The 15,230-nt window shown below is 43.6% G+C and overlaps 1 protein-coding gene across 1 annotated transcript in view; it reads right to left on the bottom strand.

Moving 5' to 3' along the window:
• The window catches only part of NUP160 (nucleoporin 160), a 50,260-nt gene extending 35,945 nt beyond the window's left edge, over positions 1-14,315 (bottom strand). Inside the window, exons 1-7 of the mRNA XM_032844519.1 lie at positions 14,147-14,315; positions 13,776-13,887; positions 8,102-8,312; positions 7,340-7,562; positions 5,940-6,018; positions 5,324-5,438; positions 3,867-4,025 (exon numbers count right to left, since the gene is read on the bottom strand). Of these exons, the coding sequence (XP_032700410.1) occupies positions 3,867-4,025; positions 5,324-5,438; positions 5,940-6,018; positions 7,340-7,562; positions 8,102-8,312; positions 13,776-13,887; positions 14,147-14,300 (1,053 nt within the window). The 5' untranslated portion in view covers positions 14,301-14,315. The remainder of the gene's footprint in view (positions 1-3,866; positions 4,026-5,323; positions 5,439-5,939; positions 6,019-7,339; positions 7,563-8,101; positions 8,313-13,775; positions 13,888-14,146) is intronic.
• Between the last annotated feature and the right edge of the window lie 915 nt (positions 14,316-15,230).

Below are 15,230 nucleotides of genomic sequence, written 5' to 3' on the forward strand. Positions count from 1 at the left end.
AAAAAAAAAAAAGAAAAAAGAAAAACAGACATTGACTGTGCAGACTAAGGGAAAAAACAGGCTGAGGAGCAGTTTTTGTGAAGGGGGAAAAAAAGGATTACAAGTTCATTGTGACCCGAATAGGCCCAACTGCCAAAAAAGCTGATTTGATTTTTAGGTTTCATTCATAGAACTGCAATGCTTAAAATGAAGGAAATAATAGCTTTGCTGAGTGCCGCCTGTGGCTCAGGTCATGATCTCGGGGTCCTGGGATCCAGCCCCAAATGGGGCACCACACTCAGCGGGGAATTTCTTTGTCCTTCTCCCTCTGCCATCTCCACTGCTCATGCTCTCTAAGAAATAAATAAAATCTTAAAAGAAAAAAAAGAAGTTCTGCTCAGTTTGACACTACTCCTACATTCAATTCTGAATCTTTTAGAGGAGTGCTTCTCAAAATGTAGGCTACAGCTCTTTCAGGGCATCAGTGAGACTGAAACCCTCTTCTTTAGAATTTTTTTCCTAAGTAATCTCTACATTCAATGTGGGGCTCAAACTCACCACCCCTGAGATCAAGAGTCGCATGCATCTATTCATTGAGCCAGCTAGCCACCCAGCCCCCACGTGAGGCTGAAAGTCTTTTTTCTTTTTTCAAGCTTTTCTTTATTTACTTGTTGGGGAGAGAAAGCGAGCAAGCGAGCGAGTGAGCATAAGCGGGGAGAGTGGCAGGCAGAGGGAGAAGCAGGCTCCCCATTGAGCAAGGAACACGACTTGGGATTCAATCCCAGGACGCTGGGATCACGGCCTGAGCTGAAGGCAGACCCTTAACTGACTGAGCCACCCAGGCATCCCTGAAAGTCTTTTCATAATATTATATTATCCTTTTTCACTGTGTTGTTATTTTTGCACTGATGATGCAAAAGCCTAAATAGAGAGTAAAATTATTGGTGTTTTAACATGAATCAAGGCAATGGTACCAAACTGAACACTCTTTCCTAATAAAAATACTCAATAAACTAGGAGTAGAAAGGAACTTCCTCAACATGATAAAGGGCACTTATGAAAAATTCACAGCTAACACCATACTTGATGGTGAAACATTGAAATCTTTCTCCCCTAGAACAGCAACAAGACAAAGATATAAGCTCTCTTCCCACTGCTATGAATATTGTACTGGAGGATCTATCCACAGCAATTAAGAAAAAAAAAAGGGCATTCAAATGACTCAAATGGAAAGGAAGTAATAAAACTGTTTGCAGATGAGGTTATCTTGTATATAAGACATTCTAAGGACTCCACTGTAATACTATTAGGACAGAAAAAAAAAATAGAAAAGGTTGCAAGATACAAAATCAATATATAAAAATCAACTGTATTTCTATAAACTTGCATTGTGCAATCTGAGAATAAAATTGAGAAAATAATAATTTCATTTCAATATTTTCATTTCAATAATTTCATTTATACTAGCAATAAAAATACACTAGCATTTAGACTAGGAATTAAATACCTAGGAATAAGATCAAAAGAATTACAAAACTCATAGTCTGAAAACTACAGAACATTGTAAAAAGAAATTAAAGATCTAAATAAATAGAAAAGCATCCCCTGCTTATGGACCAAAAGACTTAATATTGCTAGGATGGCAATACTGTCCAATATTATCCATAGAACCAACATTATCTCTTTCAGAATCTGTCAAGTAAGACATATATTGGTCTTTGTCCCAGTTTCTGATTCTGAGCTAAAAAAGCTTGTATTTGGGGTGTCTGGGTGGCTCAGTTGTTAAGTGTTTGTCTTCGGCTCAGGTCATGATCCCAGGGTCCTGGGACTGAGCCCCGCATCAGGCTCCCTACTCAGCTTGGAGCCTGCTTCTCCCTCTCCCACTCCCTCTGCTCATGTTCCCTCTTTTGCTGTGTCTCTGTCAAATAAATAAATAAAATCTTAAAAAAAAAAAAAAAAAGCTTGTATTTTCCTAAGTGATAGAAATGATAGGAGCATCTTATACAGAGCCCCCAAATCCCTTCAAATTTCCTGGGTGATGCCTTTTTTTTTTTTTTAAAGTAGGCTCCTCACCCAATATGGGGCTCCAACTCACCCAGAGATCAAGAGTCACATGTTCTACTGAATGATCCAGCCAGGTGCTCTGGAAACCTTTTTTTTTTCTTTTTTTTAAGATTATATTTATTTATTTGACAGACAGAGATCACAAGTAGGCAGAGAGAGAGAGAGGAGGAAGCAGGCTCTCCACCGAGCAGAGAGCCCAATGTGGGGCTCGATCCCAGGAGCCTGGGATCATGACCCAAGCCAAAGGCAGAGGCTTTAACCCACTGAGCCACCCAGGCACCCCAAGGAAACACCTTTTTTCTAATGAGGTGACTCCTGGATAGCTTCAGGATAAGGGCTGGTCACCAGGGAAACCAAGCCATGATTAAAGTCTGGAACATTCAGCCTCAAGCCCATTTTCTGGGGAGGGGAGAGAGGCTAGAGATCAAGTTAATAATGGATCATGTCTATGTCATGATGCTTCCATAAAAATTCCTGAAGTACAATATAGGGAAAGCTTCTAGACTTAATGGCCGTGAACACAGCCATGTGCCAGAAGGGTGGCACGCCCCAACGTGACAGGGACAGAGGCCCCTGAACTCAGGACCCTTCTGGGCTCATCCTCTATACTCCTTCTTCTAGTTGTTCATCTGTATCCTTCATCATACAGTAAACTGGCAAATGTTAGTTAGTATTTCCTGGAGTTCTGTGGGCTACTCCAGGAAACTGAGACCAAGGATAGGGTCATGGGATGAATCAAGAGCCCAAGGGATAAAGGGGCACCTGGGTGGATCAGCTGGTTGAGTGTCTGACTCTTGGTTTCAGCTCAGGTCATGATCTCAGGGTTGTGAGATCGAGCCCTGCATTGGGCTCTGCACTCAGCAGGGAGTCTGTTTGGGATTCTTTCTCTCCCTTGACAGCCCCCTCCAACTTCTCTCAAATCATAAATAAATAAATCTTTAAAAAAAGAGCCAAAGGCGGTAAAGAGAGTATCCACATTTGGCTTAGAGTCTAGGTGCATGAGCAAGGTGAGGGCTTCCACACATAGGTAGAAGGGTGGGATGTATGGTGAGGGTATCCACACAGAGTAGCAGTCTATGTTGGTGATTAGACCCCAAGGAGGGGAGGAGGGGGTCCACTGAATGGGGGTGGCAGAGAATCAGACCAGATACAGAATGCATCCAGATGGAGGAACAACCTGTAGTTGGGTATCAGAGCCCAAGAGAAGTGAAAGGGGCACCCAGATGGGAGCCCCTAGCACAGCCCCTAGTGAGGAAAAACCCTACCTCACCGGAATGTTATCAGGATTAAATGGATAATATGTGTAAAGTATGTGAGCCCAGAGTAAGCACAATCCAAGCATTTGCTATTAATGTACTTAAGGGGCCTGGCCATCATACAAAACAGAGTACCTGACAAATGGCTGTTTACTCTATGATTACACAGTTGTATTATGCCCTAAATACCTCATCTATATACAACAACTAGTGTCTGGAAGATAAGCAAAATTATTTTTAAAAATTTACTTCCCTCCAACCACTTAGTAACACCTACCTCCCTTTCATAACTCCATTTTTCCACCCAGACATCCAAATTGGCTCTTTTTTGTTCAGCTTTGGTTAACTTTTTCTTTTACATGTCTTTAAACTTTCTATTCCCTTTAATCCTAACTTCCTTAAATCTTTAAATTCACATATTAGCACAAAACCCATCATCTCCATGGAAACACCACTTTAAACACCTACGCTGGTATGAAGAGCTTAAACAGACTCAATGAATCTATAGCTCCCTCCCCATATCGGTACCTACTGCATAGCTTGACGGAGGTCTCATTTGTTTCTTACCTGTCCTTGTTTGGGCGCATGCATGTACACCCCTATGTAGAGTCCCATGGAAGGGGAGTAAGCAAGTCGTAGTTTATGTCCAGTCCCAGCAGCGAGCCGAAGGTCTTTAAATGTGGGAACATACTCCAGCATGTCAGCTGCCATCAGGCACATCTGGTCCTGCCCAAGATGAATCAACAAGTAGTGTCAAAGAAAATCCAAGCTACAAAAACAAACTCCTTCCCTTTAAAAGGAAGTACATCCATTACATCTACCACTCTTTCTCTTTTATCTGCTGAAGGACACAACAGGTTTTTTGTTTTGTTTCATTTTGTTTTTTTAAAGACTGAGATGAAAATATCTATTCAGTCTGATAAATAAAGCCATCAACTGTTTTATGAATCTTAAAAACTACTTTATTGGGCAAACCATTCGGGACCCTTCTCTCTCTAGAGAGCTTCTTTTTCTTACCTTTTTGTTCTCACCTTCACTTAATAAACTTTCACTTCACCTTTTAAAAAAAACAATAAACAAAACTATCTTATCAACCTGTATTTAAAAAACACATTTGAGGGGGCGCCTGGGTGGCTCAGTGGGGTAAGGCCTCTGCCTTCAGCGCCGGTCGTGATCCCAGGGTCCTGGGATCGAGCCCCGTGTACAGCTCTCTGCTCAGCGGGGAGCCTGCTTCTCTCTCTCTCTCTCTCTGCCTGCCTCTCTGCCTACTTGTGATCTGTCAAATAAATAAATAAAATCTTAAAAAAAAAACCAAAAACACATTTAATCCTTTTTTATTTTTTTAAAGATTTTATTTATTTGACAGACGGAGATCACAAGCAGGCAGAGAGGCAGGCAGAGAGAGAGAGGGAAGCAGGCTCCCCAGCGAGCAGAAAGCCCGATGTGGGGCTTGATCCCAGGACTCTGAGACCAGGACCTGAGCTGAAGGCAGAGGCTTTGACCCACTGAGCCACCCAGGCGCCCCATGATCCTTTTTTAAAAACATTTTTTCCTCTTAAGTGAAGAGCATTCTCTGCACTATTTTAATTCTGTAGGATTCATAATTTATTATTATTATTTTTTAAAGATTTTATTTATTTATTTGACAGACAGAGATCACAAGTAGGTAGAGAGGCAGGCGGGGGGGGGGGGGAGGCGGGAAGCAGGCTCCCCACAGAGCAGAGAGCCCAATGCGGGGCTCGATCCCAGGACTCTGGGATCATGACTTGAGCCGAAGGCAGAGGCTTTAACCCACTGAGCCACCCAGGCGCCCTAGGATTCATAAATTAAAGAGAGAGATATATATATATATACATAGAAATGTGTGAAAAATAAAGCTAAATGGAACGGAGTCTAGAAATGGCCTGTGATTTCCAAACTAAGTGATCTTAATGATCTTTGAGAGAAACAGAAAGATTGCTTTCAATTTTCTTACAATTCACAGTCCTATTTTAATTTATAGTAACTATAAATGTAGCACTTACCTTGTAAGACCACATTCGTAGTTTATGATCCTGGCACAGAGCAAAGATGAAGGCATCGTGCTCAACGCAATGAACAGCAAGAGCGAAGGGACGATCGGAAAGCCCCTGGTCACCTCTAAAAACACAAGGCCCAATTTTGGGGTTTCAGTGTTATAAATACTGGATTAGAATGTGTAATTAAAAAGATAAAACAAAGTTATAAATATACCCTCTTAAAAGAAGGAGCCAAGAATTTATATACTGGTATAAGATAACTGTATTTTCCAGTGATTTACAATCAATCACTAGGATACATTTTAAGGCTCTACAGAAGACAGGAATAGAGTTCTAATCATCAAAAATTTCCCACTTCTAGTATTCTATAAAATCAGATTTGGTAAGTCAGGGAAGAGCACTGAATGGAATATTGTGAGAATATTTACGGAAAATCACTTTCTGCAATCAAGGTGTCCAAGATATGGCTCTCCTCTGATAGAATGTGATGTTTTACAGACTCTTCTCCTTTTCAGTATAATGCTTATCTGCCTTAGAGTAAAACTGGAATTACTAATAGGTGCTGACCGGTGCAAGAATTACATCCTTGGGCCCTCTGATTTACCCACCAGACACCACTTACCTGATGGCTGTTGGCATCCAGCCTATAAGCAGTCGTTGCATTACTGAACTCTGTTTCAGCTCCACAACTGACACCGTCCCTATGAGATTGAAAACAGACCAGTGAGATCCAAGGCACCTCTGGATCAGACTCAGAGAAACCCAGCAACAAGGATGCAGCCATGAATAAGTTCCTTGTAACAGGTGACAGGTTTCTACATTTCTATAAAAAGAAGTTTTAGGATGCAGCCTATCCAGATACATACCAATTAAAATACTTGGAATCATTCTTGGATCAATAAAAATGGTACTAACACATTCCTAGGGAAAACTTCTGCCATTTACCAATAGTAACCCTATTGGTGCTCAGAACAATCATTCTTTCCAAAACAATCACTGGTTTCCTTTCGCATGGGAGGCACAGTTCCAGATGCTGAAGATGTAGCAGTAAACAAAATATAAAAAAAATACCTGTCCTCATGGAATTTATATTCCACAGGGAGAAGGGCAGAAGCTGCAACATTAAACTATGTTAAGCAGAATGGTAATAGGTGAAAACAGAAAGGGTACAGTGAATGCTGTGTTGGGGGTGGTGCATGTGTACATGCAGTTTTGAAAAGGGTGGTCAGGGAAGGCCTCACACTGATGGATCATTGAGTAAAGACCCAGAGGAGTTGAGGGAATGAGCCAAGTTCGTGGCTGGAGAAAGACTATCTCAGGCAAAAGCCCTGACGTGGGAGTGTGCCCAGTATGTTCAAGGAACTTCAAGAAGGCAGGAGACTGGTGCATAGAAGTGAAGGGGGTTGGGTGGGGAAGAAACTGAGGTTAGAGAAGCAGCAGGGGGTCACTGTAAGATAATGTAAGGACTATGGGTTTATTCAGAATCATCTGAAGAACAAACCCTCACCCGAGGGCTTTGAGCAATGGAGTGACATGGTTCTACTGAGGTTTTAAATGTAACAGTCTGTCCTAGAAGTGTCTGTAGAGAGGTTAGGGAGAGCTCTGAGAGGTACTTAGGAAGCTAATGCAATAATCCAGGCAAGAGACAATGGTGACTTGGAGGAGGTTATCAGCAGCTGAACTTCCTTGCATCTTAGAGAACCTTAACCCGAAGGTAGATAAGTAGTCAACACCTCTCAACTATAGACCTTATTAGAATAGGCTATCTTGTAGTCATCTGTCTTCCCACACTCCAAAAAGGTTTAAAATTCCTCATCCACTGTATAAAATCTTACTTTCTCAGGAAAAAGAAAAAAACAGTAAAAGCATTACAGACTCCTTAGGCAAGCAACACTGAATGATCATTTCAGGGGGAGTAGAGAAACAGTTCTTGCCATGGATGATGGATATAGTAGACTTCTAAGGTTTTAGTGCTAACATTCCTTGTTTAAAGTTAAATCCAAGTTCGGTTCCCATTCTTACCAGGTATGTCATAAGGAGGTAGTTTAAGAACAAAGATTCCCCCAGAAGCAGATGGTAGAGCAAACAGAGCCTCCCCATCATTGCTAAGCCAGGCTGCTGAGGTGGTAGAATTAGGGGAGAGTCCAGGTACAGCTGGAATTAATTGAGAGTTGCAAGGATCCCTGAAATCAACTTTTCCAATGTCAGTAAATATGGACTGCATCTGACTTTCAATTACCAACTCCTGTGGAGTAATGAAAAAGAAAAACCTGTTAAATCAAAATAAGCTGAATTTTGCTCAGTTCCTTTCAATTGCTATAAAACCTTTTTTTTTTTAAAGATTTTATTTATTTGAGAGAAAGAGAGCGCGAGCGCACTTGTAAACTCAAGCAGGAGCAGGGGGAGGGGCAGAGGGAAACAGAGAAGCAGACTCAGACTCCCCAGTGAGGGAGAAGCCTGAGGCAGGGCTTAATCCCAGGATCCCGAGATCAGGACCTGAGCCAAAGTCAGATGCTTAATCGACTGAGCCACCCAGGTGCCCCTACAAAAGTCTTTAAAGTAAAAATGACGGATCCTAAAAGGAAAGCGATTTTTTTAGATAAAAATTATTTCTTCAACTTAAAAATATGTCTGATCATTTTAAATAGTAACTATCAAAGTACGCTTGGTGAGAGGTAACAAATCCAATTTTCCTTCAATTTCTAAAGGACACTGCTCCAACATTAAATTTCTGATAGCCAAGGTAGTCTGAGAAGTAAGGGATATTACCCTTAACCAACTTACACTCCTATACATCCGGGAAGGGTGTGGTAAAAGTAATCTGTGCACTGTTTGATTGGTTAATATCAAGATTATCACATGATTCTGAGTCTCAGAGACATGAACCCCTCCAGGTAAGACGATGCAATTTTGGAATTTGAGGCGAACTGTATTATTCAACAGATTTACGTCCAGTGACTCTTCCACCAGCTCCAATGTATCTCCAGAGGTCTTCCTATTAAAAAAGAAACATTTGTTTACAAAGTTTATGCTTTTCTTTCTAATTGACTCCTGCTTTGAAATATATGGGAATAGTTTCCAAGTGAATTTTCCCAATTTGAAGGATTTGGGTAAACAAATTCAGATCAATTTTACAATCCAAACCCATCACAATATGTTCATTTACAAAACACAGCACAATATAAAATTCAAATCTTATTATATGATTCTGTTCAATGGAGGCATTTCCAAACTCGATGACCCGTTAATTTAGAACAATGATATTCAACACAATTAAGCTCCACTATAAAGACAATTCACACCACATCCCCCATTACTTGCAGTGGAATGTGGCCTCCACTATTAGTACCACAGCATCATACTATAGTGACCTTAATAAATGTGACTATTTCCCCTTTTGTGACTAGCTCCTGCTAGGCGGGATGCAGGGCAGACTTCTTCAGGCGCATCTCTGCCATATGGTAGCCTTGGATCATAGAAAACACCATGCTGGGAAAGCCCTAACTTCTCATCACCCGTTTACCATACCACCTGCATCTGCCCCCAAAGAGCAAGTCTCCTTCCAGTAATTCAAGGGTAATCTCTAACTTTCCCAAGTATATCCCTCCTGCGTCCATCTCTCCTTCTTCCAAAGCCTTCTCTCCACATTCAGATACGCTCTTCCCTGGCCTCTCTCTTTCCGTCACCCTGTTCCTGCCTTCATCTGGCCATTCCAATTTCTCCTTTCCCCTCCATGGCCGCATCTTGTTTATTTCCTCACCTCCCTCATACTCTTCAACCTGCCCTCTTCTCACCAAGGTCGCCACACCAATTCCAATCAATGGATTCCTCAGTTCTACTCTTATACTTGACTTCTTTGCAGCATTCCACACACTTGACCATGTTGTCCTGAAAAGTCTCTTTCTTGACTTCTATGATACCACCCTCTTCTGGTTTTATTCCCCCATGTCTAGGTACTCCTTCTCTTCTTTAACCAGGTGCCTGCTTTTTATTTCTCAAACCCTAATCCTGGGTCATCTTACCTGCTCACTGTACACATTCTCTTGAAGCACATCTTATCCACTCCCAAAGTTGTATGCGCCATGTGAATTCTTTTTTTTTTTTTTTTGAAGATTTTATTTATTTATTTGACAGAGAGAGAGAGAGAGATCACAAGTAGGCAGAGAGGCAAGCAGAGAGAGACGGGGAAGCAGGCTCCCTGCTGAGCAGAGAGCCCGATGCGGGCCTTGATCCCAGGATCCTGAGACCATGACCTGAGCTGAAGGCAGAGCCTTAACCCACTGAGCCACTCAGGCGCCCCGCCATGTGAATTCTGATGATTTCCTAGGGTTCCTTTCTGGTAACTCATGGTATGTCATCAGCACAAGTTTCTGGATCTTCAACCTCATATCTGAACAACTGCTTCACCTTCCTGCCTTATGGTTAAAGCTGGGTCCTGGATCTTGCCTGAGCCCCTGGAGCCGTGTCTAATGGTAGTAAGCTTTCTCTACCACACTCCCTTTAAGGGGGCCTCAAGGTCAGGCACATTTGTCTTGCTTGCTCCCCACTGCCATTCTGGGTCATTGTTCCTCCCTCTCTGCCCAAACCACTCAGCTTTCAAGTCTGTGCAACGAGAAACCACCTGTGACCCTTGCCCACTGCAGTTCCCTAAAGACCTCTTTCATTCCTTGAAGCCTAGCTCCTGCTCACTCTCTCCCATACTTCCACTGCCATATCTTTACTTTTTCAAATATTCCACTTTCTTCAATTCCCCTCCTTTAGTGATTGCCCTCGACTGCATATAAATACACTGGTATATTTCTCCCACACCCTGGCATTGTCTTCCTGCTACCATTTGATTCCTCTGCTTCTCTCATAGTAATGCTCCTTAAGAGACCTGTTCTGTTCTCACAATTCCTGTCCTCTTCTTCTCTCCAGAGCTCAGCCACTTCAGGTGTTTGTACCACAATAGGAGCAGTTTCCCACAAGGTCACCAATGATCTCCACCGTTCAAAGGTCTATTTTCACTTCTCCCTCTTACATGCAGTATTTAACAGTTTTTCATTCTTCTTCTCCTTGAAATATTTCCGTTAGTTTCTGGGATACCACTCTCTTTTTCCTTCAACTCTTTACTTCCCTAGCTATTCCTTCCCAGTCTCCTTATCTTCCTAAATATTGGAGTGCCCCAGCGGTTAGTCCTCAGACCTCTTTTCTCTCATCCTCAGAAGTTTTCAACAGAGGGCTCTTCTAGCCTACTCCCTAAGGACATTTAACAGTTACGTGGAGATATTTTTGCTTGTCACAACTGGGAGGGGGATGCTATTGGTCTGAAGTGGGTAGAGACCAGGGATGCTGATCAATATCCTACAATGTATAGGACAGGCCCCCACAACGAAGACTTTTCTGGCCCCAAATGCCAATAGAGCAGGTGATCTCATTCAGTGTAACAGCTTTAAATGCCACCTAATGCCAGCAATTCCCAAATCTGTAGCTTCAGCCCAAACTTTCCAATGGACTGGCTACTGCTTTAATACTTCCATTTGGATATCTAACAGGGATTTCAAATGAAAACTGTCCAAAACAGAATGCCTAGACTAGCAAACCTGAAAAACACCTGGTCACCTGCACTCTTTTCCAACTCAATTATTGGCATCTCTGTAACTTCCAGTTGCTCAAGCCAAAAATCTTGAGGTCACCCTTGATTCTTCTCTTTCTGTATACTCTAATCTGATCTGGTAGTAATTCTATCAAACTCATCTTTTTTCTTCCTAAAGATTTTATTTATTTGTTTGAGAGAGAGAGCATGCATGTGCACGAAAGCCAGGTGAGGGGCAGAGGGAGAAGCAGGCTCTCTGCTGAGCAGGGAGTCCAACTTAGAGCTCTATCCCAGGACCCTAACGAGGGGCTTGATCCTGGGGCCCCGGGATCATGATCTGAGCCAAAGGCAGATGCTTAACCAACTGAGCCACCCAGGCACCCCCTAACAAAGTCTTCTTTAAAACATATCCACAATCAGAGTATTTCTCACTGCCTCTACTAATACCACCCTGGTCTAAGCTGTCAACATCTCTCGTCTGGAATGTGGCACCAACCTCGCAATCAGTCTCCCTGCTCCCAAACTTTCCCGGCCATATGCTGTTCTCACCACAGCAGCCATAGCAATCCGCTAAAAACACAACTTAGATCATGTCATTCCTCCACTTAAAAAACTCTTCAATGGCTTCTTGCCATCTAACTCTGTAAAAGTCAAAGCCTTAAAATCACCAACAAAACCCTGATTTGACCCTTGGCTACTTTATTATAATCTATCATATGATCACTCAGGGGCAGACTCCCGCTGGCCCCTTGCCATTCTTTAACATACCAAACAAGCTCCTGTCTCAAGGTTCTTTGCATTTTGGTTCCTTTTTCTTGGAAGGTTCTACCTGAAAATCTTATTCCCCAGATTACTTCCTCTACTCAAATGCCAACTTATCACTGGGTCTTTCCCAAATAAAAGATCAACTCCTGCAGGCATCCCCCTTCCCTTCCATCTCTGTTCTCTATTCCACTTATCACTGGACAAACTTACTTGTTTTGGGGGATTCCTCTTGTTTACTGACTATCTGCCTCCTCAAGGGCAGGGAATTTGTTTTGTTCCTTACTGTATTCTCAGTCCCTAAACACTGACTAGAACATATTAGGCACTAAAAAGTATTTTTTTTTTTTTTTTTTGAGATTTTATTTATTTATTTGAGAGACAGAGAGAGAGAGAGCATGAGAGGGGAGAGAGTCAGAGGGAGAAGCAGACTCCCCGTGGAGCCGGGAGCCCGATGTGGGATTCAATCCTGGGACTCCAGGATCATAACCTGAGCCGAAAGCAGCTGTTTAATCAACGGAGCCAACCAGGCGCCCTAAAAAGTATTTCTTAAATGAGATTTGTATGTCTAACTAAGTCTCTCTTCTGAGCCTTGGACCTATAAATTTCATTGCCTACATGACATTTCTGAAGGGCTGCTATAATGGGTACTTCAAATTTAATATATCTGTAAGAATTATTCACATCTCTCCAAAATCCATCTTCTGTCTTCTGTATATTAATGAAATGCAACCCTGCCACTCAATATCTTGTTAGTGATACCAGAAACTAGGGAACTGTCTTTGCTCCCTCCATTTCCCTTCCCATCTTATACCCCACGTTCAGTCTATCACCAAGCCCTAGTAAAGCTACCTTCTAAATGCATCTTAAATCCATCTATTTCTCCTTTCCTAACTACTCCCACAATTGAACCACCAGCATCTCTTACTCTGTAAGAGCAAGAACAAAATCTTTTTTGTATAATATCTACCTAATCCAAATTCATTTTCCATGAAATTTGGTTTATGCTAGTAAAGAGTAACTTTTTTTTTTTGAAGATTTTATTTATTTATTTGACAGGCAGAGATCACTAGTAGGCAGAGAGGCACGCAGAGAAAGAGAAGGAAGCAAGCTTCCCGCTGAGCAGAGAGCCCTGATGTGGGGCTCCATCCCAGGACCCTGAGATTATGACCTGAGCCGAAGGCAGAGGCTTTAACCCACTGAGCCACCCAGGCGCCCCAAGAGTTAGTAACTCTTTAAGACCCTTCAATGATTATTCAGTGTACTTGGGGAAAAAAATCCAAAGTCCTTAGGAAGGATCTGAGTTCTGCTTACCACCCCTGCCATCCCCCAGACTCAGCATCTCTCACATCACTTTCCATTTCACCCCTGCACTTAAACCACACAGACTTCCAGTCAGTTCCTCAAATTTGCCCAGGTCTTTCTATCTCACAGATTTTGCATATGGTGATCCTATATGCGGACCGCTCTCTCTGCAACCACCTGCCTCGGCAACTTTTCATCCTACAGATCTCAGATTAAATGTGATATCGTGAAGACCTTCCCTGTCCCACCAATAACACTGGTCCTCTCATAAACCTCTCACAGCCCCTATACTTTTCCTCTGAGCCAAGTATGAAAACTTTATGTTTATACACCTATGTTGCGGTCCCTTTCGTGATTTTTTCCTTCATAAAACTGCCCCATGAAAGATGGCTCCATATTTATTGTCAGACAGCTACAACATCTTCCATGATGGAAAGAGTGGTTGTTTTTGTTCACCACTTCATCTCTAGTAAACTCGGCAGAGGGCCTGACATGAAGAAGCTCAAATGTATTCCAAGAATGGAAGACGCTGTAAAACACAATGAGAACACATTGAGTTCAAGTTTAAAACTCCTCTTGGGGGCTTTATCCCATAAGCTTCATTTCCTCTGCTTTTAGTGCTACCTGGAAGGCCACCTCTCCTAGAACTTTGTGTCTCCTTAATTTTCTCCTGATTCAGAAATCAAGAGAAAACAGTGTTTCTTTTTTCCTGACTGTCCCTTACTGCCTAAGAGAAGGACAATCTGGCCAAGAGCCGCGAAAATTCAAGCCAAACAATCCGACCTCCCAGGGGGGTTCGGCGAACACAGCACTTACCAATGAATGAACCTGTTTCTGGTGACGGAGAACAACTTGCCACTTTCCACATAGTAGAAGCCTCCCGCGCTCTCACCGTATTTCACGGCTCCAGCCAAGGCATTTGCAGTCCCTGCAAAAGGAGAGTGGTCAGCCTGCATACCTGGTTCTCTCGGGATGACAGAGACTGAGGGCGCTCGAAGAGAAAGGGACAATCCACACGAAGAGAAAGGGAAGAAAGCAGGACGAAGTAGGACACTACGGAAGCTATGATCCCAAGGCTACAGGCATGTGGACTAAAGGAGTATGAACCCGGGGTCAGAGATTTAAGGACCCATGAGAGGAGTCCGAGGGGAAGGATCGGATCGCGTCTTCCTTGGCTGCTTTCGTACCGATGCCGGAAACTGTGAATTCCCGAAAGTGTCTCGGCCTCTCGCGCTCAGCACCGCTGAGCTCCACGAAGCTCCGTTCCAGGGCTCCCGCCGCCGCCATCTTCCCGCCGCCGCCGCAAAGCCCGACGGGACGCGAGCTAGGCCGGGCGGCCATCGTCACTTCCGGGGGCGGGGCGGATGGAGTTGGGGACTGGTGAGGAAGCCTGCGGGGAAGGAGGGTACGCTTGACTCTTCGTTGCGAGGCTTCCAGTCAGTTGGTTGGAGAAGAGAGTGGACAGGGAGGAAGCCAGAAGACAAAGGGGCAAGGGGAACCGACTATGCTTGCGGGAACTTTAGCCTGGCCGGCTGGGACATCCCCTCAGGGGGCGGTACCCTTTTCCCGGCGTCCTCTGGGCAGGGGGCGGGGCCAGGTTTGTTTCCATTTTGAAAACCCGGGCGCGGGCGGCGGGGTTGAGCTTCACCGGAGGGGCGAGGTCCGGAGAGTCCCGGTGGCCGAGCGCCCTCTACCGGGTTCCGAGTTCGCGGTCACCCTTCTCTGCGTCGGGGTGGCGGTCTGTACGTTGGCTGGTCTCCTTTTTGGCCTTCAGCGACACGTGGGATGGGGAGAGGGCGAGTACTGGGGAGAGGAGATCTTTTGTGTTGGAATCTTTTAGAGAGACTGAATTCGTGCGTTCTGGAGTTCTGATACGCAGTGCGTTCAGTAAAACGTTGATGCAACACGCTGTGGTTATCTAAATGCTGAAAGGAATTTCATCCCGTCCCTGATGTGGATGTTTGTAAGATACTGTGCCTTTACCGGTATCTAGGGCAGAGTAGATGCTCAGTACTGGGAAAAATGCTGATTTTCATGGGAAAAGGATTTTTCCTCGATAGTCAACGTTTGTTAAGCAGTTCTGTTATTCTTGTTATCACCAGTGAATGCAACCCTTCTCTATCATTCTGTTTTATTGATCCTATTCTGACCACTCCACCCACCCCCACCACCTCATCTTTCCAGCTTGCTCCTAGGACTCCAGTTCTAGCAATGCGATCCCTCCATCCCACCCAGGAACCATTGTTCTACCGCCTTTTCACTGTCCCCATT

The sequence above is a fragment of the Lontra canadensis genome, unplaced genomic scaffold, assembly GCF_010015895.1.
Source record: "Lontra canadensis isolate GAN:19392208 unplaced genomic scaffold, GSC_riverotter_1.0 scaffold154, whole genome shotgun sequence".
Classification (NCBI taxonomy): domain Eukaryota; kingdom Metazoa; phylum Chordata; class Mammalia; order Carnivora; family Mustelidae; genus Lontra; species Lontra canadensis.